The 25,400-nt window shown below is 36.6% G+C and overlaps 1 protein-coding gene across 7 annotated transcripts in view; it reads right to left on the bottom strand.

The window, feature by feature from the left end:
* Positions 1 to 25,400, bottom strand: part of LOC114251302 (uncharacterized) — a 245,276-nt gene that overhangs the window by 2,125 nt on the left and 217,751 nt on the right. For 2 of the 7 annotated variants that reach the window (XM_089739405.1, XM_089739410.1), the window contains exons 7-34: positions 22,697 to 22,801; positions 20,750 to 20,815; positions 20,280 to 20,406; positions 19,247 to 19,436; positions 18,732 to 18,844; positions 18,520 to 18,659; positions 17,808 to 18,446; positions 17,354 to 17,548; positions 16,976 to 17,116; positions 16,607 to 16,774; positions 16,442 to 16,525; positions 16,209 to 16,359; positions 15,586 to 16,111; positions 15,215 to 15,510; positions 14,933 to 15,139; positions 14,760 to 14,850; positions 13,934 to 14,642; positions 13,638 to 13,849; positions 13,311 to 13,522; positions 12,652 to 12,837; positions 11,452 to 11,575; positions 11,104 to 11,241; positions 10,559 to 10,705; positions 3,728 to 3,880; positions 2,364 to 2,440; positions 1,317 to 1,493; positions 834 to 1,019; positions 177 to 363 (exon numbers count right to left, since the gene is read on the bottom strand). In XM_089739405.1, coding sequence (XP_089595531.1) covers positions 177 to 363; positions 834 to 1,019; positions 1,317 to 1,493; positions 2,364 to 2,440; positions 3,728 to 3,880; positions 10,559 to 10,705; positions 11,104 to 11,241; positions 11,452 to 11,575; positions 12,652 to 12,837; positions 13,311 to 13,522; positions 13,638 to 13,849; positions 13,934 to 14,642; positions 14,760 to 14,850; positions 14,933 to 15,139; positions 15,215 to 15,510; positions 15,586 to 16,111; positions 16,209 to 16,359; positions 16,442 to 16,525; positions 16,607 to 16,774; positions 16,976 to 17,116; positions 17,354 to 17,548; positions 17,808 to 18,446; positions 18,520 to 18,659; positions 18,732 to 18,844; positions 19,247 to 19,436; positions 20,280 to 20,406; positions 20,750 to 20,815; positions 22,697 to 22,801 — 5,747 coding nt within the window. The remainder of the gene's footprint in view (positions 1 to 176; positions 364 to 833; positions 1,020 to 1,316; positions 1,494 to 2,363; positions 2,441 to 3,727; positions 3,881 to 10,558; positions 10,706 to 11,103; positions 11,242 to 11,451; positions 11,576 to 12,651; positions 12,838 to 13,310; positions 13,523 to 13,637; positions 13,850 to 13,933; positions 14,643 to 14,759; positions 14,851 to 14,932; positions 15,140 to 15,214; positions 15,511 to 15,585; positions 16,112 to 16,208; positions 16,360 to 16,441; positions 16,526 to 16,606; positions 16,775 to 16,975; positions 17,117 to 17,353; positions 17,549 to 17,807; positions 18,447 to 18,519; positions 18,660 to 18,731; positions 18,845 to 19,246; positions 19,437 to 20,279; positions 20,407 to 20,749; positions 20,816 to 22,696; positions 22,802 to 25,400) is intronic. The other 5 variants (XM_089739413.1, XM_089739416.1, XM_089739420.1 and 2 more) reach the window with 3 other exon arrangements.

The following is a 25,400-nucleotide window of genomic DNA, read 5'->3' as shown; positions in this document are numbered from 1 at the left end:
AGAGTCCTCCTAGATGAAATTACAAATCGCCACCAAGGCCTCTACACAACGCCCCCATTGTTTTCTGGGTCTCTTACCGCCCCCCTTTAGGGCTGCAGCGCCCACAGGGGGGCGTTATCGCCCACTTTGGGAAAGGGTGATTTAGGTTCTTGTATTGACTCGTTTTTCAGACTTACCGAAAGCGCTCTTGCTGTTCCCGTCATTATAGAAGTAGAGGCAGGCATCCTTAAGAACGCAATATCTCTTCGCCCAGGACTTCCACTTGGAGCCAAGTTTCATTAGGTATCCGAAACAGTCGGGCCGCGGAATCGAAGATGGCGGAAGCTTCATGTTCCTCATCGTTACCTCTAGCCAACCGTCTCGCTAAAAACAAAAAAAAATACTTTAGGTATTAACCATGGATTAGTATTAATTATACGTATCTACCGGGTTATAGGGTATTTATTTCCTTTACTTTTAGGGTCTCCAGCTAACTTAATCAAAACTACTTTTAGGGTAATTTTAGTCGTACATATTATAGAATGAGTAACATTTCAATCGCCGTATTCACATAGACTATAAAGTAAATTTGAAATGTCCGAAATTATAAAATGAAAATGAAGAAGATTAATAGTTACAATATTTATTTATAACAGCGCCATCTATTACACGTGCTTGGGACTAAATGCAATGAAGAATTCAATCGTTTCACGTTTCGTTTTTAAGTTCACAATATTCAAGTTACGTTTAAGTACCTATCTTTACTAATATTTGTATTGATTGACGGGGGTCTTTATTACGGGCACGGGGTCCTTATTAGAGTTTAAATTAAATTTAAAAAAAATCAATTATACCTGATTACTAGCGTCAATGGCATGTGCGAGCACTGCACGCCATCTAGCAGCAGCTTCGGCAGTGTCCGCGGCGAGTTGTAGTCTCACGCCACCGCCGCGCTGCAGTCGGAATCCGTGGGGCTTACCTACATCTTCTTCAGTCAACTGATAGTTCACTAGCATCAGAGCTCCAACGGGATGTATACTCTGGAAATAAAAAATATGTTATCGTCATTTCTTAAGACATCTGACCTTCAACTTTTTTTTTCTCCCTACCTATGCGATAGCCTTGAGAGACTATATTTTCAGCTTCACCCTAACGTGTAGGTGAGCTCACGGGGCTCAAACCTGACGCTGTTGTCAACCTGAGAGACTTTGTCAACCTGAGAGAATTTGCTAACCCTAGCAAGAGCAGTGCTTCGCAGAATCTACCACCGGATCGGAAACGCGACCCACTGAGAAGATCCGGCGAGAAACTCAGTGGGCTACCTTACATCAACTTACCGAATCCGTTTTGTAATAATACAAGCAGTTGTCCCTCTTCAGGACGAACCAGCGGCGGGTCCAGCGCGGGGGATGGTGCGGGCGCAGGGGGGCGGCTCGCCATAAGTACCCGGAGTACAGAGCCGCCGGACCCCCTTCGTGGGCCAAAGAGGCGACCACGTCGCATGTCCTGGCTACCTGTTCTCAAAACAAATTTCCAGACATACACACAAATGCTTGCGTTCGCGGCCGATAAGCCGCCTGTGTGCTTAGTGCGAGATTTTTAACGTTTTGGATAGAGTAAAAGTTAACTTAAATTTGTATGGAGTTGGAACGTTTGCCAACTTTTGCCGCTAGGGGCGCTGTTTCAACTGCATACAAATTTAAGCGAACTTTTACGCTATCGAGAATGTAAAAAAACTGGCACTAAGCACACTGCTTTGGTTGTATCGGGCGATGCGATGAAGCTGGACTTCAAATTTCGCAGAATAGTACCATTACTTTTTTAAGGAAAGGGAAACTAACAGCCTAGCTCCACGATCGATATAATAAAAATAATATGAAACCTACAAAATTTGCTATGGGCTCGCTTGTTTTAAATTCAATGATTATCAAATCATATTAATTTGAAAAAAATGGTTAATTTAAATCAATCAATTTTCACATTAATAACTATATTAATAGAGTTTAAAATTATTATTAAATCTTGATTGTTACTGTTAAAGTAACTGAGAATAATAATGTAAAATTGGATTGGGGCGCATAAAATAAAACTATTCCACTGTGGCAGTTTTATTATTCTCTTCCAAAATCCTCTCCGTTATTATAATTAAAAATTAACAGATGCTTTTTAACTTTTTTACGCTTTGCTTATTCGATCGTAATCGCCATCTTGATTTTCTCTTTCATAATTTTTTCCCATTATGGTTTTCTCTCACTCACATCTTAACGATCCATTCTACATACTTTTCATAAGTTCCATTCTTACCAATACTACATTAATGTGACTATCAAAGCCAAAGAGATACGGTTCATTTAATAATATTCAAATTTTAATGAAAGACTCACGTCCAGTTCGAGTATTTCTGATCCGGAATGCGCAATTTTTACGACCTCCGAGTGTGTTTTATCCAAAACGTTGATCCCTGTAACAATATTTAAGGCTATATAAACAGTTTGGTTAAACTTTCTATTACGATTTCGAATGATTTAAATACTTCATTGGACAGCCAAAGATTTATGGGGAAATAACAAATTTGATCACTAAAAGCTAGCTACTACAAATTTATAACAATCATTCACCGTCATTTTATTTGGTAAATGAAGATATCATACACGATATTAATAAATCTTAGAAGTAATTTCAATCAAGTCTGTACGAATACAAGAAAAACCCACTATGAATTCAGCGAATTGAACGTCACAATCACAGTGACCTAAAAATTTGACCTGAATTCTGAAATTTTAAAATAGAAACTGCTAAAGGATCTGGCTTGCGAGCATCAAAATTTATTACCCTATTAGATCTGAAAGGCAAATGGATTTTAAATCTTCTATCCATTAGAGCGATGTTACTTAAGTAGAATATGATTGACTTAAAAAAAAATGTTTTAGGCCAGTAGATCTGTCCACTACTAATTACCAATAAGCAGTTTCTGCTCTTGGCATTGCTGATCCACTTATCTACGCTCGTAACTATAGCTATAAAAATGGTGGTTAGTAGATCCTATACCAATCTGTCTGGCCATTCATAAGGGCACACCAATATGCAACCTAGGGTACGTTTAGGTACTTCTGTACTTTCTTAATTCGCAGTATCACTCCTAAATGGGTACTCTTTTCTAAAGTATTTCAGTTTCATCCCTAGCATGACTGGTGGGAAGCACTTTCGTGCAATCCAGCTGGGTATATCCGTTTTTCTTGGAGTTTCGACCACAGGGTGTAAGGGCGGCGGCATTAACTCGGATACCATCTGTTTACACCTTATTTTTATATTAGATTTAGCTATGATACATTTTTGGAATTGAAATATAAAAAAATACGGAACTTAACTTTTACTGCAAATAGCATCATAATGTATTTAAGGTCTCAATTACGGTAAAAGTTATTTATTTCTCAAAATATTACAGCAATCACTCACAAAGAAAGAGTTACTATTAAAAAATATTGCAGATCTTAGTTAAAATAAGAACTATAATAAAATGAATGTTTACTAAAGCCTCATAATAATATTTTTCTGCGTGATTAATAGTTATATAAAAACGTTGAATGAATTAATAGGATTGTTTGGAAATAAATAGTGGTTGATTAATAATTCGGTTTATGAATTTACATAACCGCTAAAGTGAAGAAAAAGTGTCGAGTTTTTGCATTCATGAGTTTTCATTAGTATCCATTAACTTGTATTTCATGCACGGTATATATTAGCTCACCGTTCACAGCGATGACAATATCGCCGACTTCTAGGCCGGAGGTTTCAGCGGGAGTGTCGGGTTCAATGGCCGATACAACGACCGGCTTACTCCCGTGAATCCGGAAACCGAATTCTTCGTTTCCACGCTTCACTACCACTGCCTTATCGCTTTCTGAAAACGCAAACAGTTTATTTATTATGCATATACTAGCTGTACCCGTCCGCTTCGCTGGGCATTTAAAATTAACATTATTATTATTATAATTTTTTATTGCCCTTGTAGGCAGATGAGCATACGGCCCACCTGATGGTGAGTGGTTACCGTCGCCCATGGACTTCAGCAGTGTCAAGGGCAGAGACAAGCCGCTACCTACCGCTTAATACTCTCTACAAGTCTGTTTTGAGCAAGGACATGTCATAGCGCTCGGGAAACACCGTGGAGGGGGAGCTCATTCCATAGCCGGGTGGTACGTGGCAAAAAAGACCTCTGGAAATGCACTGTTGATGACCGCAGCGGTTCCAGATAACCCCCACAAAGATTCTCATCATTGACGCCCCCGCAACTGGTGTAGGGAGTCCAACACTCATATGAATATTAGCTTAGAATATTAGCTTATTATATCTATTAAGTACATGTATTTTCTACGTGGATACCAAGTTTCAAGTCAATCGGATGCATGGTTCCGTAGTTATAACGGAAAAAACTGTAAAAAACCACCGTAGATTTATATATTAGTATAGATTGCGAGGATAACAGATACTTTTATGCGCACCATATTCAAGATTCGAAGTTGTTTTGTGAACGCCAAAATAAGGTTAGTAAGCTTAGTAAGTTTTTTCTTTAGTTTTATGTTATTCATTTATTTCTCGGATGTCTGAACAAGCTTACGGGCTGTAAATTGATTACCGAAGCCTATAGATATCACAGAGTGTATGCTGCCACTTATCTTAAGACATGAGATGGATGTCGCAAACGTAATGAATTTCGAAGTGGTAATAACGGCCTTAAGTAAAATAAGACAGGTTTTATATCGAGCGACACGACCATAGCACTCTAAAATGTCGCAGTAGTTATACAATTTTCTAATGATATTCATTCCTAACTCATTTTCACGAATGATTTCCACGATCAACGTAACATCGTGCAATTAAAATCAAATTTGCAAAAACTATAATTTCCGTACTCATTATAAAATCGAGATATAAACCTCAAGGTGGGCGTTAGCAATCACGTTGTGATATCAATGAGCTCAGGTGACCACTTAACAATAAGCGGGCTGTGAGTTCGTTCACCTGTCTCTGCAAAAAATGTATAGCTGTCGTCCCACTCTTTAAACTGGAGTGCGTGACTGCTTCGTGGTCGAAACAGGCAAGATTGTGGTACCTACCCCAGCGGGCTATACGCCAAACCACTAGTAAACGTATCTCATTACTTTTGAATTACAAAATGCGAGTCACATCTAGTATTCATTTAAAAATAAATAATAGTTTAAAAAAACTAACAAAATACGCTTTTATAGAAAATCCAACAAAAAAATAGAAACAAAATTGAATTAAAAATAGTGTAAGAAAATTTGATTTGATTGTAAAAAAGCATGGGGTGCTTTTCAGGATATTATCAAAATAGCCCTTCTACTCATATTATTATTTGCTCATAAAATATTTATAACTACTGATACCCCTATGAAAGCGTATTTTGTTAGTTTTTTTAAACTATTATTTATTTTTCATTTTTTAGTTGAGTTTCAATTTTTTCAAATTTTTTTCCTTTTTTTTTATTATTGAATTGTCATCGGTCCATAATAAGTATACCAAATTTTCGAGTTAATCCGACGTTTTGAAGGGGTCAAAATCATGTTCAAAGTTTCCGTTACAAACATACATACTACGTCTGAAGCTAATAAAAACGTATTAAAATAGCCACATTGTTGACCTACAGACGGTGCTAAGTCCCGTATTAATGTCCGACCGTGACATATAAATCTCCAAATCAGAAGCAGTGAGAAAAGTTGTGATCTTAGAAAAAACACGGTGAAATTGCAAACAGAACGTATATTATGTAAATGCGATTTTTGCGAATTACAGAATCGATAATTGCATACTTGAATGCTGAAGTAACACATCCGTTTTTCGTTTTTTTGTTTAAAACTAAATTTGAATCTAAATGTTTTCTGGCCGATATCCAGATATGCGAAAACGAAATTTTCATTCATAGAGATTACTTTGGTATTCACTGGGGTGAGTTAAGGTCGTTTGAATGTGCATTTTCTGTCTGGATCGATGAAAGAAAAGAAAAAAACGTTAGAATAGTTTCATGCGTTGTCTATTACAAAATCTTGTACATTTTCAACGATCTTCTAATAAGCTAATAGTTTGTCGCAGCAAGTTAATGAGCAAATTCAGATAGTTTCTGTGGATACATAAGTGGATAAATAGTTTTGGATGTTTTTAAAACTAGTGATTTATTTATCTATGAAAAATAATAATGATAATATCCGTGTGTTTCGTCTCTATGCGTTTTTTAGCCGTTTATTCGATTACGAGGAAGCTTGGTACAATTATTGTTGGCACTTCAGATAATGTCTCCGTGTTAGCATTGCTGTTGATGTACCACAGAAGCTGGTTACCGGTCCCCGTCCTCGTAGAACCCGAACGACGAACCCAAAAAGGGCTCGACGAGCGAATTAACCCATAGACACAGCCCACTGAGTTTCTCGCCGGATCTTCTCAGTGGGTCGCGTTTCCGATCTGGTGGTAGATTAAGCAAAGCACTGCTCTTGCTAGAGCCAGTGCTAGAAACACTCCAGTTTGAGCCCTGTGAGCTTCACCTACATGTTAAGACGAAGCTGAAATAGTCTCTCAAGGCTATCAGCATAGGAAGGAAAGAAAAAAATGTAGCTGGTGCACATGTAGTTTCATAGAATGTGTATGTTTCATACATTTATATTTGTTTAATACGATTGAAATAATAGTGTTAGTGGACTTCACTGGTGTTAATAGAAACACGACAAAAACGACCTACAGTGTGCAATTCTTAAATATTTTTTTTAAAATAATATTTTCTATTTGCAAGTCCGAATATACTTTACTCTTTTAAGCGAAGATGTTATATTTCTAAATTAAATATAATATAATTGAATTACAAAATTAATTTAAAATAGAATTTTTACCAATTTTAAACGTTATGTTTTTAGTTTTTTAATAAGTATTTTTTATTTTTTTGTTAATCTGGACTAAATCCACTGTTTGTTAGTTATTCAAATAAAATTAATTCTTCATTTTACCACAAACTTCCGGGGCAACGAGTTTGTTAATTTGGCACTGTCGACACCACAGAACCAGCATCAGCTTGAATATCTCTTCGAGCTTCTGCCTCAAGTTTCCTTTTAAGTTCAACATTTCTCTAACTAAAAAAACAGAAACTTGTAAAAAAAAATACTTCACTTGTCTCCAAAAAGGAAAGAACAAAGTTCGTTCAAGCTTACTACTCACTCTGCACCATTTTCAAGATTAAGTACAGTTCAAGGCTCTATTTGTTCACCGATAATAGCTGTCACAGAGCTCAACAACGCATGCACTGTAATTTTACGTCATTGTAAGCAATAACTGTCGTGTAAACCGAGTTTTAGTTAGAAATCAATACACCATGATCAACGTCACACGCGAATATAATTTTAGTCAGTCTTCACGCAGTAGCGCTCGGTGTGCTACTGAAGACTCATGCCCCAATCACAGTGCGAAAATAAAATTAGTTTTTCCGTACGATCCGATTTATTTCTCGATATATTTTATTAACTATCTAACGGTTGCTGGTTTGAAAATCAGTCGTATTAAGAACGCGGAGTCAAAGATTAATGCGTACTAATATTTTTTTACTTTTATATTAAGATATGTTTATATCAAAATTATAGATGTGAATTGGAAGCTATAGCTTTTAATTCATTTGCCATTCTAAGATATCCTGCTAGCTTCCTGCTAGCTATTCAGAAACGATGAAAAGGGAGGGGAGTTAAAATCATGACATTGTCTAATTATTGATACTAGTGGTCCCGCAGTAGTTAAAATTCGATTATAATTATTAATTGAAATTATAAGTTTGGACATTATTAATATTATGATTCTATTGTCAAAGAATATTTAACTAACTAAACGGCTGTCTGGTGTAGTGGTAAGTGACATGGTCACTACACAAGGGGGTCGCGGGTTCGAATCCCGCCAAGGGAAGATATTTGTATGAGAAATATAAATGTCTTTCCAGGGTTATGGGTGTATATTAAATATACGTATGTGTATAATAAAAATATTATATTTATTTCCGTTATCTGGTACTTGTAACACAAGTTCTTTACGAACTTAGCACGGGACTAGTTAACGTGGCGTGATTGTTAGTAAATATTAAAAAATATTATTATTATTATACTTCTATAATCACAAATTTTGACAAGACTACACTATAGACAAATATTAATAAAGACAAACGATTTTAATCTATTCTCAATTTGACCACAAACTATAAGCAATAAGAAAAGTTTGACAATAATTAAAGAGTATGTGTTATATATGTGTGTGTCAAATACATGGTTGTGTGTGTAATGTTTTTTTCATTGATTTAATATATTCTTAATTCACAATTTAAAAAAATATCAAAATTCTGCACTCCTTCTCTATATTCTCTATAAGTGTGGGAAATAGCATACTCCTGCATCTGCACAGTTTTCGTAAAAAGGGGGTACAAAGTTTTTGCTTCACGTATTAATATATAGATAGAAGGATGCTATGAGTCCACTACGTGATTCATATTAGTCGACAAATTCAAATAAAAAGTGGGGTAAATAAATATTATTGCACGCCCAAAATAAACAACGGTCCCATTGCTTAAAGTGATATTTTCGACAGAGAACCAGGTGGATTGCCGAACGTATAAATTCATATCAAAATAATATTTGAATAAAATTAACACAAAAAAATGTTCAGGGTACTGTAACTCTGAATTAGCGGTGGTATTCATTCAAGCTATTATGTTCATGGACAAATTTACGCTCACAAATAAAGTTAATCAAATAACTATCAAAATTATTTATTGCAGAAAAATTTACGTGTCAAGGTCTTAAATGATTCACATCGCGTTAAAGCGCTATCTAAATTCACGGTTAGCAGAAGCAACGGATATTCGAAGCGAAAGAAAGAATTCGGTGGTCACTCGAAATAATACTTCTGTTGTGAGTTTTAAAATAGATGTAGTACTCGAAATAGGCCGCTTACGTCACGACGCGATGTAGAGCGGTCCAGTCATTTGGGTCTGTAATAGTTGTGACGCAATGCGAAAAACGTTTCGGAGTTTTAATTTAGTTTCATGTAGATACAGGTACGGACGAAGAGCTCGACGAGTAAATTAACCCATAGACACAGCCCACTGAGTTTGTCGCCTGCCCTGCCTATTTCTGCCGTACCAAATTATCTCAGATTGAGCTCGTGAGCTTACCTACCCGTCCACGCACGGAATAGATAAACGTTCACGTGCAGTTGGAATAGCACTTTGGCTATCAACGGGCCGAACACGACAGGCCTTTCTATCCATCTATTCTATTCATTGTAAATACTATAATCTGTCTTCGTAGAAGGTGCCCGTAGACACAGCCCACTGAGTTTCTCGCCGGATTTTCTCAGTGGGTCGCGTTTCCGATCCGGTGGTAGATTCTGCGAATCACTACTCTTGCTAGGGTCAGTGTTAGGAACACACCTGGTTTGAGCCCCATGAGCTCATCTGCACGTCAAGGAGAAGCTGAAATTGTCAAGGTGAAATAGGTAGGGAAAAAAAACAAGTACGTTCTCGGCGTCTTTATGTTAAATTTCTCTGTCATTCAGTTGTCATTAGTTTCCGCTCCACATTTAAATACGAACCTCCTCATCAATACGTGTACTGCTTTACCATTTCGTTATTATTAGGGCAGGTCGTCATCAAGTAATCTACAATCATTCTTCTTCTTGCCATTAACTCACTATGTGGAATCTGTGCATCATGTTCTTTTTTCAGTTAAGCCTACCATACGTCATCATTGCACTAATACTCTTCTCTTGCATATCCCCTTTCACACAGTCTATTCAAGTATTTTTAGAAAGCCCCCACCTCAGACTATCGTGTTTTTGACCACATTACCATATTATCTTCGTATAACATGCTCATACCACAATAACCTTACCGATCTTATCGAATCTATAATTCTGTAATCTACTGTTAATCTATACTAATATATAAATCTACAGTGGTTTTTACGGATGTTCCGTTATAACTACTGAACCATGCATCTGATTGACTTAAAACGTAGTATTCATGTAGAAAATACATGTACTTAATGGATAGGCTAATATTTATATGAATGTTGGACTCTCTATACCAGTTGCGGGGGCGTTAATGATGAGAATCTTTGTGGGGGTGAGAAATAATAATGTTAATTTTAAATGCCCAGGGAACCGGACGGGTACAGCTAGTATAATATAATTTTGGAGTAAAATCAAAACTGATTTTGTACTTCAAAACTGTATTAAGAACCGAACGTCAATCAATCATAATTAAGAATGATCTAATGTAAAAAAAATATGTTTTTGCATTAATATGCACTAATGTGAAAAAAGAAAAAAAGGGTGCGATTTAATAGAAACGGCGACACTGGAACTAAAACTCAAAACAAAACATTACACACAATAATAGAATAAAATAATATAAAATATGGTTTATACGGCAGCTCTCCATAAAGATTTCGCTCGACTGTCTCCAAGACTGTATCTGGGGACTTTAAGAAAAAAATACCGTCTTAATTCTTAAACATTATTATCCGTGTAATTAACTTACCGAATGTGTTGTTAGCCTGTCGACGGTGTAGTTCAATACAGGCTCTTCTGTGTACTAGACGGTGTGTCAACGCGACATATCTCTTGTTGAATTCCGTCTCGGAGTCAGTTGGGTCGTCTTTACCGGTCTCTAATGTTTCTATAACGTCTGATAATAAACACGTATTATTGAAATTGAATATCAAATCTTACAAACAGCGGGGACCTACTTTGTGCCCCTTCGTATGCGGCTCCCTTATCATTTCGGGGGGCGCGTTCCATCCCTTCCCAACCCAGGTTGCCTCGGAAGGAACACAGAAACTTAAAAACAGAGCCTATCGCCAAAGACTGGCTCCTTCAGGCCCAAATAAAGGTAGGGTGCCCGGGGAGCTTATATTGTCTTATCAACTTTTGTGCACAAGACTTTAAAGTCCTTTATATATTGGTGGCGTAAGTTTAACTATAGTCTAAGACTCTTAGGCTTAGGCTGTATTTAAACGCTGAAGACCTTATGATTTAAGACTAAAGTTGAAATATGTGGTCATTATATTAAAGCCATGGTAATACCTGGCGGGATCCTCGTCCATTGATCATCATTCTCCGATAGAAGGATCCAGTTGCCACACCACCAGGGTGAGGCGTAGATTCCTTTTTCGTCTCGAATGCCTTCTGCACCCTCAGAGCTTCCAGAGCATTCTTCTTGCTCTGTTACATAAACAAATATTTTCGTATTACCTGACAACTATGTGAACGTGAATGCTGTGGGCTCGTTTTTGCTCATACACTTTTATAAGGAACTAATTAAAGCATTCAATAATATTGTATTTAATCCTATTTCAAAGATTTATTTCACATCTAGTTTTAGTTCTTTATTTAAATTACAAATTTAATAGTATCGTCATCAAGAATACTTACCATCAGGATCAACGCCTGCGCTGGTGCTACCGAGTTTATCTAAGCTATTTCCTGCAGATCTTGCAATGCGTGTGTCTGTAGGTTTATCAGAATAAGCATATTCCTCTTTGCCTCTTTCTTCCGACTGGGTGAATTATTTAATTATCCATTAATATTGATCATGGTTTATAAAAGCTATTTTTGTCTATCTTCAGTATATTCTCTTTGGAATCTTATATCACTTTTGACGCAATTGAATGAAGTGATTACAATCTAATTATATTTTCAATGACAGGTAGATATTTTACTTGTTGCGATGATACTTTATCATCGATTAATTGTTCTTTTATATGTTGTCTACTTAAAGTATATAATGCTGACATCATCAAGAGATGAACATGGTGATGAAGTATTCGACGAGATATGGAAGACGAAAGCCATAAAAGATATCGCATTTTACATAAGAAATCATAAGTTTAATGAATGGGATCGAAGATTTTACAGAAATAAAACCAATCGAAACACCTTTGGATTTTATACTAAATTTCCGGAACCAAGTCTACGATCTTTGCATTGGGAAGTTCATGAAAATTGTTATAGCGATTTCTATAAATGTATTCGCTATGTACATAAAGTTATAGAAGTGGCTCCATTCAAAAGAAGTGATGATACCGTAACAATTTTAAACAATAACTCAACTTTGGGAGATCTCAATTTGATCAACAAATTAGATCAAGATTGTAAAGATATATTATTTTATGCAGATAAAACAGGATTGCCATTTGATGGACCACAAGAACGATTCATATGGCGTGTATCAGTTTCATACTTTATGTGCTGGTATACAATGCGGGGAATAGCTGATTTATCTATACTTGGCGAACCTTGCGATAATTTTGCAAATTGTTTGGATCCAAAGTTCGGTAAGAGAAATTATGATCCTAGAGCTGACGATACTAAGTCCTTCTATTGCGCTTTGTACAGTTTTTGTCCGAGCCCCTGCTGTCCATTGAAGTACATTTCAAGTTTAAAAGAATGTATAAAAACCCCAGACAATCCTTGTTTTAGTGAGAAATCTAATATCACTCAAGATATATTGTGCAAGCTTATTCAAAAAGATAATAAAATATTTGATGGCATCATCATGAATAAATGGAACATTTCGTGTCAAAAAAGTGAATCGATTTAATTCACTTGCAAAAGACAAAGTGAAACTCATACCTTAGCTCGCACGTCTTGTCTGTTGCGATAATGATGCCTCGATTTATCCTCAGACCGATATCGTTTGTCAAGTTTCTTGTACAGTCTCGCACCACTTGTGTGCTTTTTGGATGAAATACATGATGGTGAATCAGCGAACCCCGCCGGAGCTGGTACAATATCTGGAGTAGCATCTGCGTATGATTCCTGAAATATACTTAACTGTAGCTAACCATTACGAGCATTCTTTATTTCTAATTAACATTTTTTACTTAGACGACGAAAAGGGTTCATAAGAAACATAAGAATGACATTATCATTATATAAAGCTATTTTATTTATAGTGCAACTCTCATGACTCTCTCTCTCTTAATGTGACTCTCTCTTTAATGTATGCTAGCTTAAATTAATGAGGAGCAAATAAATTTAATAAGAAACAATAATCATGATAACAGTAAGATAATATTAGAGGACATCATGAGTATCTGAATCTCGAAAGGTAATCACTTATAAAGCTTTCAAATTTAAATAATAGAAAAGATGAGATAAGCTCCGAAGCTTGTTTTGTTAAATTTGTTATTTTTTGAGAGTACTCAGAACTTGATGAGTTGATGTGAGTAGCATATTATAAAAAAACACGTGTAGAAGTTCGCTACTTGTATTTATATTTTGCTACTTACATCTGTGTGTGAAGTCCTTGAAGCCACACTGTCGTGTTCGTGGGCAGCTGTCACAATATGAACTTCTTTGCCGCAGTGCAAACAATGTGCTTTAGCTTCTCCATCAGCACCAGCCAAACTCTGTTCTGTTTGCTCAGAATAGAAGACGGAATCGGATCCCGGGGATACGGAACGCAAGGACTCTGCTGATGCGGCTTTCGCAAACTTAGTTTCTATGAAAATAAAAATACATTAGTAGCTTTTATTTTTTTAATCAATCTTTAATGTATTTTAAATTCGATCATTTTGTTATTATGTAATTTGCAGATTAATAGCCGCAGTTCATACCTTGTTTTCGATGATGCCGTGGTGAAGTAGTCGGACTTTTTATGTAACGTAAAGGAGTCAATCTAGATCCTGCATTGGTAAGAGTCCGAGCAGTTTCAATATCTTCTGCTTCTAAAGAACTCAAGCACGGTATTGTTGGAATAGATTGTTTTCTTCTAGGCAAACTACCGGGTAATGATATGCTTTCGTTTGAACCACTTTTCCTCCTCGGCCTGGAATTTATATTAAATAGAGATTGAAAGTATAAGAAAAACCCAAAATCGTATGTTGTTATCTTGTTCCAATTAAGACAGTACCTGTATCCTGAATGATTGTTAGCGGCTGTAGGAGATTTAGCATTGTTAGAATTAGCACCTGTTTTTCTTCTAGGACTATCACGCAATCTTCTATGTTTTCTGGGAGAAATATTCCCGTTACTCGTACCCTCTTTACGATATTGCTCACTAGAGTCATCGGATGTAGGAATGTTCAAATGCAATTTCATGTTAGAACCCATACCTTCTCTTCGATCGTAAAGTTGTGGCCTATGGTAACTATGATTGTCAATACTTTTAGATTGTGTAGGACTTTTTGGTTTCAGCTTAGTTCTTTTGACGTAACGTTCTCGTTCCGGTGGTCGCTTGGCTTCTTCTTTTTCTTTTGATAGCTTATCCTTAATAGATTTTTCTACTTCAATCATTTCTCTAGGTGAAGATTGGACGCTTTTGGGTTTTTCTACGAAATGAGTTTTCTTTTTACGTATTTCAGAAGCCTTCTCTTCTAATGGAAATTTTGTGTTCGACGGTTTTAGAGCAGAGCGCTCAGACTTTTGGCTGATACTGTCGGGGTCTTTCGTCTTCCTACCCCAATCGTCTTGAGAGGTAGATAAGGAATCATCATACGATTTTGAGAATTCCAAAGTAAATGCTTTCTTTTTTCGTCTCTTTTCTTCACTTAGCGATAGTTTTGGTCTGCTAGTGGACCGGTACTTTTGAGAATGTTTATAAGCTGCCACGTAAATTTTGTCTAAGTTAATGATCAAATTTCCAACAGATATGTTTGTACATAGAACAATAGTGGTTAGTTAAATTTCAAAAATAAATTACAAGTAATATTAAACTAATTCAGATTAAATATACTTACTTAAACCACCATCATCATCATCTTCAACAGGGCTTTCATAGTATCCGGATGAGGAGTAATGGACGCTTCGTTCATCATCAGATAATGAACCCTAAAAATATTTCACCTTATTGTTAGTAAAGCTTTTCATTATAATTTAGTACGGTTAAATTTGCTTTACATGTGATACATACGATCATTTTGGGTACTAGTTGTTCATTTTCGGTCATATGTGCTTTAACTTTTTCCTCTTTTGGTTTACTTTCTACTTTTTCTGGTAAATCTGCTAGCTTTTCTGTAGGAGTCTCTTCTTGTACTTCCTCGGTTACGTTAGGATTGGAACCTCCTATGCTGTAACTCCCACTGGAACTGCTTTTCCCGCTCATCGCAACACGTGTTACCTAAAGTTCACTGTCTTTAAGACACACCCATATAAGTGATTAAAAATACATATTTTACATTTCTGATTTACTTACTTTTGAAATCTTTAGAGGGATCTCCTTATTTTTAATCTCAGTCTTTTCTCTCTTTATTTTTTCTGGAGTGATTTCAGCCTTGACCTCAATTCTTTCAACTGAAGCTCTTGGGATTCTATCTGGTACTGGTAATGGAGGTGAAGATAAGTCTGGCACTATGAAATCGTCATTGAGTCGAAGAGGAGGCGAATAACTTGGTAAAACTAAATCTTCAGCAATATTATCAGTGCGAGTTGAGGAATACAAACTAGATGCACTTTCAAATGACGATCCTTCTTGTGCTTTGTTTTCGGGATCTAAAATAAACAATGCCGTTATCAATTTCTCTTTTAAGATGCTTAAGCCGTACCAGCTATTGAAATGTTTCTTACTTTGATTTTGATTCTTACAATTACTTTTCTTTGAGCTATCAGAGTTCGCTGTCACATAGTCTTCAGTAGTTGTTGTACTTTCTGATACATCAGTGGTATTTATCTTACCCGAATCTGTCCTAGCTAAACTTGTTTCACTACTCGCCGGCTTACTTAGAGATGGTTCAGATGGAGACTCGATGATTTGATTGGGAATAGTTCCATTTGGTTCTTTCTGCTGTGCCTTTTTTTGTAAATCTCTTCTCCTCGATGGACTTAGGGCTCTTTCACGTTTTTTGTTAATGAAACTGGGAGTCCTCTTAAAAGGAACATCTGCCAAATCCACGCTTGGATGAGTAATGGCAATAGCAGGTGTATGATTTAATTTTGGTAAACCTATCGGTGACACCGCTTTGGAAATGGTTGGTTGTTTTGTAATTGGTAAAACATTAGGTACAACTGCAGGAGGCGATAATGATGATCTAGCTTGGGCGGAACTCGAACTTGATGTGTCTAATTTGTTTCTTGGCGATGTCGGTGATTGGCTCTGTGAAGTTTAAAGTTTCATAAATTTTTGTGATCAGATAGTATTGAATTCAAATCACAACATAAGCTTTGCTGTATGAATCTAATTACGTATTAACCTGTGAAGCATCAAACTCTTCGTCCAAAACGTCAGTATCTAAAGAAGACCGCTGTTGATGTTGCAATAATAGAAGTTGTTTTCTTCTCGATGTAGGAGTTAATAGTGCCAGAGCTCCTGGCGATGCAGCTAGTGAACTGACATCTGAGGAGCTGTGAATTAATATTATACTTATTATAAAGGAGTATTTGCTGTTTGGAGATTAATCTATCATTTATTATAGCAGAAACTAACCTTATAACAGTTCCATTTTCAGTACCTGAATCCACTTGTAAAACAGTCGTTTGTGATTCGTTCCACATGCCGTCGGAATGGTCTCTGCAAAATATGGAATCGTAAAGAAATAGGTATTCAGACATTCACTAAATATATGTAGTCGACGAACTTGTTTGCAGTTACCTAGTAGGGTCTACAGTAAGTGACTCATTAGAAGCACACGGCGAAGTTTTTTCTAAAGGCGCTAAGATCGTCGTTAAGTTATTTGAAGTGATTGTCCTCTTTGAGTTTTCATCATTGTCTTTACCTAAAGTGTTAGGTTCCGGTGATCCTGGACTGGACTTAGCAGTGCTGAAATGGGTTTACCAAATATCTTGTGATTAACCTCTAAAGTGTAAATGGGATGGGTTTTGTTAAAATTACAAAAAATTATATATTCAGTATATTGTTAGCATCAAGCATGTAGTCCAAGCTACAAGTTGAAAACAGTATTTAAACTTTGCGAGAGCTTTGTACATATATTTAAAAGCCTGAGCGAAAAGTATTGCGTACCTGTTCTCAAGAATGTCGTCCTTCTTACTAATGATTTCAGGCTTATCTTCAAAACTCACACTCCTGTTTCTAAATGGTTCATGCTTGTAACTAATATATTTTTCGTGAAAATCTTCATATGGTGCATTTCCATCTGAAGAACTATGAAGACATTTACATAGCGGTGAATGAATGGAAGCTAAGCATACATTTTTTTAAAGAATGATATTGTAATATATCATATAAGCAATGCAACTATAAAGTTACTATTTTGTGTCCAAAATGTAACCGTTGAATGAGTGTATTGTGGTTTGTAAAAGTTCGAAGTGCTTAATGCTATGACTATGAAATTCAAAAGCAAAAAATAATACTGTAGTATTTCATTGTGAATGTTTTTACCTAAATGAACCATCAGGTTCAAAACCGAAGATGCCTTCATCTTTGATGGGAGTTTGGTTGTAATCCTGACTTATGTATTGCCGATATACAGCCTCACGCTCACGATCTTCTCTGGTCATGTTTTCTTGACTTGTTGACATTACTAAGGGAGCATCTTTGGCTCCTTCCCCGCTAGTGAGAATTTCAGATTTCCTACTAAAAAATTGAATTGAAGTTTTTATTTTTATTTTATTGCATTATACAAGCCTACCTTTTCAACGGTTACCAGAGACGATTACAGAGAGACTGAGAAATTTGGCATCTCGTCCATATATCAATCAAAAAGAGTAGACTTAAAAAAATACTTTCAAAATACATCATTTTGAAGGTATTTTTTTTTTAAAGTACAGTTTCAAAGGTTGGGTGCTCTGAAACACATGAAATAATCTCAATAAACAACAATTTGTGTACTTACACATCTAAAAGAATCTCTCCCTCTGACATTGTCTTTTGTAAAATTCTTTTATTTTTCCTACGTAGAGTTGTAAATGGTATAGCTTCATCATCTGGTCGCGGCTCGAAATCTATAATGATCTCCTTTTCATTTTTTTCGCTATCGTCTGTGGTTGTTGCTGATGTCTCAGTTGATAATTCCGATTGGAACGTTGATGCCTTTGAAAATGGATGCGTCGAATTCGCTGTTTTTTGCGACGCATCACTTGTGCTCTTAGACAAAATCGATCTCAAAGATTTTTCAGCTTTATTCTGCTTAGCGATCTCCTGCTGTAAATACTCAAGGTTTCTTCTATTCAAAGACATGCTTTTTTCTAAAGTTTCTATATCATCATCTATAGTGTCGTCTCTGTCACTTTCGTGTATAAATTGGAAGTTTTGCTGAAAATATTCCTGAGCTTGCCTCTGTAATGCACTCAGCTCAGACGATTTGTCGATTTGTGACGAAGCCACAGATTTCATTGATGACGAAGTGACATCGTCTGAATCACCTCTTTGAAGATGCGGTGAACTGGGTTCAGCTCTAGTAGGAGAACGAGGAGATCTAGGTGGCTCTTCTGATTGGGTTCTATGTAACTTTTCGTGATCGTTGCCTATGAAACTGTAATCAAAATTCGTTTGTTATTGAAATAGTTAAACTATTTACTTTCATTTCTAAAGTCATACCAGTATACCTTTCGACCGTTAATGGAATTTCACTTTGAGTGTCTCGACCAGTTAATCTATCACCACCTACTTCTGAGAATGATTTCGTTAGTCTTCGTGGGCCAATCGTGTATCCATTCGTTTGCACACCAGCAGCCACCATTTTTACCTGCCAATTCAAATGTTTAAGCAAGTTCAAGATATAGAGCGATTCATCTTAGTTCTAAGCTGTCACACTCACCCTTTTTATGGTACGAGGACTGAGCGATAAATAGTTTGGTGGGTGTGGCTTTCTCCCTAAGCATACTTCAGTTTGCGTGGCTTGTGTTCTCATGACCCCTTTCTTTAGTGAATCTGTAATCAAAACAGTTAGTGCTTTACTGTTTTTTTAATAGAAGTTGATTCTTCATTAATAAGTTTAGTTCGTTTCTATTTTTACTGTAGTGGATGGTGAGAAAAATCCACAGTTCACCTGGAGTTAGCTGGTGATGGAGCAATCCATACACATCACAGCGTATGGAATGATACCCACCTCTGGGAGGCCAAAGTCTCAGCTATTTGCGTACCCACTTTTCAACCCTTGAAACCGATACTCATCAATATTTTACAGCATAATCAAGTAAGTGGTACCTTTCCGTTTGAACTAAGATTTGCTTTATCGCCATTTAACCAATAATATTGTAAAACACTCAAGCTATTATTTTGATAATTAAAACTACGAAAAGAAGATGGAGTAATAAGAAAAAAACCATTTACCTAATACTACTACTTTTGTTTGTTCTTGTTGAGCAGTCCTCGGTAATGTTGCTGGCTGCTGATGTGTCGGTATTTGTGCTATCGGTGGAGGGTAATGGATCGGAGCGGGCGCGGCCTGTGCTATGAACTGGGGATATGGCGGGAATGGTTGGAACATCACTGGCAGTGTCGAGTACGGTTTTGCTTCAGGCTGTAATTGAACAAAAAACATTAAATCTATGTACTAGTATATTTACCATATGCGATAGGCGAAGACGAAATAGTTCAACGACTTGAATTGCCGTTGACCGTTTTTTTTTGTCTGTTCAGTTAACCTAATCATTAGATGTTTAAGATTATAGTCGAATTGCAACCACTAAACGAGCACTGGTTTATTAGAATCACAACAATATTAAACAGGTTAACAGGGTAGATTTCACGGAACTTGGGACTTTAGTTACCTATGTGTTGAATCAGTTCAACAAGCCACCGTAATCGAAGTGGCACTGGTCATACATAGCTCGGTCACCTACCGTCTTCAGAGGTCAAATTACCACGTACTCTTTTACTCATGTACCACAATTCTTTTTTAGCTTTAGGCTGTTTAGTCTAAAGAAACATACGAATTTAGAATTCCACAACAACACGCAATGTAGGTAGTGGCATTTTTATTGGCAAAACCCAATTATCGGTCGAAGATGTCACCCCTATATTATAACGTTCCAAAAATCGTATATTCAAAACTTTTATCTCTATAATAAATATAGAATTATTAATTTTTGGTTGGTCTTTGAGCCTACGTATCTGGTGTAAAGAGGCTACCGAAGTCCATAGACATCAACAACTTAAGTTCTGCCACCTTTCTTAAGACCTGAGTTTTATAGTGCTACGGCTGCCCCACTCTTCAAACCGGTACGTATTACTGCGGCAAATATGGTTGAATTGTGGTACCTACTAGTGTGGGCTCATAAGACGCCCTACCAGTGGGGTAAGCCTCTGGCATAATACTCAGGCAACATTTTTAATTCCACACAGCATAGTTGACCTACGGTACCTTAACAGCTCTTCCATCTATTAGTCTTTCGCAGTCCCTCCTGTATCGGTTGCTTACGGCAGCCGGCATCACAGAGTCATCAAATGTCGTGAGTGTATGGGAACGAGCGAACGATACATGCTTAGTTCTGAAAAATCAAATATTTTGTCTTCATTAAATCGAAATACCTCGTTACGAAATTTAATCCGTGATTTTTTTGCATTAACGTCACTATACAAAAAAAATTGGACGAATTATGTAGTCCTGTGAATATCATATTGTTAATGAAACTGCAAACTTCTGAAGATTATTTTATGACTTTTTTATGACATAATATTTCAAAACTGATCTGGCTGGTAGCTGTACTAATTGCTTTTTTTCTTTAATTCTCTCGACAGCTCTAAGAAGGGTCTTGAAATTAGCTGATCGCAACGGTTACTGTTTTGTTTACAAATTATTTAGCTGCATTTTTTTTTTGCCAAAATCATTACCTGTGCGGGGGAATTGTGAGCGGCGGGGGCGGGGGTGGAGGCGGTATCGGCGTGTGGGCGGGACAACTGGAAGACCAAAACAAAAAAAGATTTTTTTCTGCGTGGGTGTCATACAAACGTGCTGAGGATATTTCGTGAAAGGTTTTCAATGAAAAACTTACGTAACATGTTCCATTTATTGGGAAAATGTTTGTAGGACATCTGTACTGTAATAAGTTTTACAAATAACATGTACCCTGATACTAAAAAAAATGGTCGGAGCTTTTTATGTGAATGTCACACAGTTGTCACATTACATTTTCTCATTCTGTTGGGTAGTAAATAAGTAATGTATCTAACCTACTGAATTTGTAATTGTAGTTTAGTTAGGTCTAACGAAATATTCTTTTTTTTATTGCCTTTGTAGGCAGACGAGCATACGGCCCACCTGATGGTGAGTGGTTACCGTCGCCCATGGACTTCAGCAATGCCAGGGGCAGAGCCAAGCCGCTGCCTACTGCTTAATACTCTCCACAAGCCTCGTTTGAAGAAGGACATATCATAGCGCTCGGGAAACACCGTAGAGGGGAGCTCATTCCATAGCCGGATGGTACGTGGCAAAAAAGACCTCTGGAAACGCACTGTGGATCACCGCAGTCGCTCCAGGTAGTATGGATGAACTCTACTCCGGTGGCGGGCAGTGCGATGGTAAAAACGAGACGTTGGTATCATCTCGAACAATTCCTCAGAGCACTCCCCGTGGAACATGCGGTACAAAATACAGATATTCTGTCGCGAAGTATTTTTTTTTGTTAATTTTATTTAATGTTTAATTATTTGTCCTGTATCATTTGAACATGGAGCTACACATTACGTCAGAGCCATTAAGGTCATAACACACTAACACAGCTTCGACCTCCACTCTCAGTGCTGTAATTACTCTCTTTAATCCCCCAGGGTTCGCACAGCAGAAATGTCTTAAGTATTTTCATCGGAAATGCAATTACCATAAATAACATGACTTGAGTATTTTCGTTGGAAATGCAATTACCATAAATAACAAATTGCCAATTATGCTTATTCATTTAGTATTACTATATCAGTTTAACCGTATTTCTATACTCATACTGTACCCAGACTTATCCAGATTTGAGAATTTAGAGCACATTTCTTTATAAAAGCGATATATTGACTATAGTAGTTTATTTCTAAAATACTAGCACACAGTTCAAACTATCATTTATGATCACCGTTGCTCCTGTAAGCATAGTATAAAACTTATTTAAAAAAGGTTGTGCTATGGTGCTCGGCAAACGCTGTGAAAGGGTTTTATTTTAGGGTCGAGTGGTATGTAGCACAACCCTGTTGCGATGGGCATTGGTGCCATAGTATAATATTGGAGTGGGAAGTTTTCTTAAAAGTTCCTCAGAGCACTCCTCATGGAACATAACCTGCCGAGATATATTGCCATTTGTCAGCAATAGAACGAGATAAGTGTTCTAATGAAGATTTCACTTTTGCCGCGTATAATCTGCGCTTTTTAGTCCTCTAGATGGCCAGTCTGGTATTAAGAAGTTACTATCATTTTGGGCCATAAAGTTGACGATAAAACTCTTCGAATTCGAGCTTTGGACTGCTTTGCGTCAAAAACAGCACGGATAATAAACAATACCTACCCGAGAAGAATTTTAAACTCCGCAACACCAGTGCCAGAATTTGCAGGATCTAATCAGTTTATTTAAGCTCTAGTGAAAATCGTGAGATTTTACGTAATTTTATTTTATTAAATAATAGTTTTACCAATTTCAACAAAAAATAAATAAATAGATAGGTTGATTTTTTTCCGAAATTTCGTTACATCCATTCGTACTATTACGAACATTTATTTCGGTCTTATGAGAATTGGTATAATCCGGACTTGTTTGTGTTAACTGAGCTCATGAAATAATAATGTTAAAGAATACTCACGGAATTATTGAAGGTGGCCTCGGCAAGGATCCACCACGAGTGACTGACGCGATTTGGTCCACATTATAATTTTGGGGCCAACCCGCGTTATCTTCTATTACCGATCTGTAATAGGTGAAGAAATCAAGGTTTTTTTTTTACTTAGCACTAAACTTGACTAAGAAATATTCCCAGGGTTCGTGATTGGGCATATCGACTTTTCCAATTCTGAAAGTTTTGTATCTGTAGCGGTTGAAATCACTGACACAATCACATTTGAATCATTGTGATATTAATGTTTTTTAGTACCATGCCTTTAGCTGCCAACAAATTTGATACCTAAAATCGAATGTCACAATCGAATTGCATTCCCACTATAACGACTTTCAAGACCGAAGTGTGACTGATGTTACACAGAATTAGGCAAAATTGTGAGGCCACACGGGAAGATACCGCCCCTTTATTACTTTTTACTGATGGTAAGACCTCTTGTGAGTCCGCACGGGTAGGTACAACCACCCCGCCTATTTCTGCCGTGAAGCAGTAATACGTTTCGGCTTGAAAGGTGGGGCACCCTATACTGAGACCTTAGAACTTATATCTCAAGATGGGTGGCGCATTTACGTTGTAGATGTCTATGGGCTCCAGTAACCATTTAACACCAGATGGGCTGTGAGCTCGTCCAACCATCTAAGCAATAAAAAAAAACCAGTTTTATGGATGGGTCATCCGCTATACTATACGATTGAGTTTAGACCTCGTGTTTCAAGGTGTGGTAAACGCGACCTATAATGTCGATGTGCTCAGGTAACTCATTCAATTTCTATTTAAAATTGAAGTGAAATACACTAAAACTCAAACAAATTTGTTCCTATTTGATCCATTTTTTAAACTATATATTGTGGTAAATAGATAATAGACATACCTATTTGATTTAGGCGACATTTTTGCAACTTTACAGGAGAGCTATTTGAAGTTCAAAATTTTGGAAAAAATACATATCATAACAAAAAAAACTTCTTTAGCTATTTGAATGGAAGAAACTTCGATTAAAGTTGAATTTAAAACATCGAACTGTTGACGCTATCAAATAAAACGCACCTTTTAATTATAAAGATAAATGTCATGCATGAAGTGAAACCAAATACTCTTTCATTACTCGATATCATTTCCTCACACAACGAAATGAGAAAAGTTTAAAAATTTTATTTAAATTTAAACAAAAAAAAACAAAAAGGTTTCACCATAAAAGACATCTGCCCATTTGCAGAAATAACAATGACACACAATCCTTTCAAAATTCTATCTAATACCACACTAGTTGGCGCTCGACTTAACGCGCCCTCTCCGGTGTCCCATATAAGCTGCGGTTATGAAATTAACTATAATATTATGATATAAGGGTCTATATTTGTCCACTTTACCGGGGATAATATCAGCGGGGTCAATTTATGCGATCCCACAACAACGAGGCCAAGGATACATCTTGACTATGCAAATTGAAAACAAACATTATGAATACGTTCATAAAGTTGTAAACCGTATGGACAATTGCCGTTGTTTATTTTGTTTTAGATTAACAATTCTAGTGGTCATTATGACGTAACACAGTTTTAGGATTATCTTAATTGTTTTTAGGAGTTTTAAAGTCTTCGTGTCAAGGACTTAAAGTTTACGGCTTCGCTCAACTTAAGACTTGACGTTGAAGTTTCTATTGACTTATAATAGCATCTGCCCTCTCAAACTACCACAATAGTTAAGACTATATTATTAATTGTATGTCCATAGCACCAATTCCCTGTACAGTAGAGTAAGCGAGAGGTCCGTTCGGGTTTTAAAGTTTCCATTCAGATTTCAACATCATGTCACAAGGTACATGACTGATTTCCTTTGTGAGTATGAAAAAACATGAGAACATCCTATTCTGTTAGGTACTTAATATATTTGAATGAAAATTAAATACCTAATAAATGTATAAATAGCCCTTAAATAGCAAATCAAACTAACAGTTCATTTCACCTTTTTATTATCCTATTGAAACTGTTCAGTGTATTAGAGCAAAGTTGGGAAATAATTTGTATTGTCATCGGTTCTGTCGATGAGTGGGCAGTGCAAGCTTCCAAGTCAATCGAACGTTCTGAAGTCTGTGAAAATGACTTTAAAGATTTTTCTATATAATATGTACTTTTTTTTATTGCTTAGATGGGTGGACGAGCTCACAGGCCCATAGACATCTACAACGTAAATGCGCTACCAACCTTGAGATATAAGTTCAAGGTCTCAAGTATAATTACAACGGCTGCCCCACCCTTCAAGCCGAAACGCATTACTGCTTCACGGCAGAAATAGGACGGGTGGTTGGTATCTACCCGCGCGGAAGCACAAGAGATCCTACCACCAGTAATTATGCAAATTATAATTTTGCGGATTTGATTTTTATTACACGATGTTATTCCTTCACCGTGGAAATCAATCGTGAATATTTGTTGACGTATTTCATTAGAAAATTTGGTGCCGCCTGAAATTCTAACACCGGTGCATCGCTCAACACGAATACACCGGACGTCTTATCCTTTAGGCCACGACGACATCAGACATATACAAATCTAACTAACATACCAAGCTAATAAAATCATGTTAAAATTACCACCCACTATTCATGAGAATGATGAAAACGCATAGTTTGCGGAAAAAGAAATTGATTGGTTCGAAAACAATATTCTAA

The sequence above is a fragment of the Bombyx mandarina genome, chromosome 03 (assembly GCF_030267445.1).
Source record: "Bombyx mandarina strain Sakado chromosome 03, ASM3026744v2".
NCBI classification, from domain to species: domain Eukaryota; kingdom Metazoa; phylum Arthropoda; class Insecta; order Lepidoptera; family Bombycidae; genus Bombyx; species Bombyx mandarina.
This window is presented reverse-complemented; position numbering and strand designations above follow the sequence as displayed.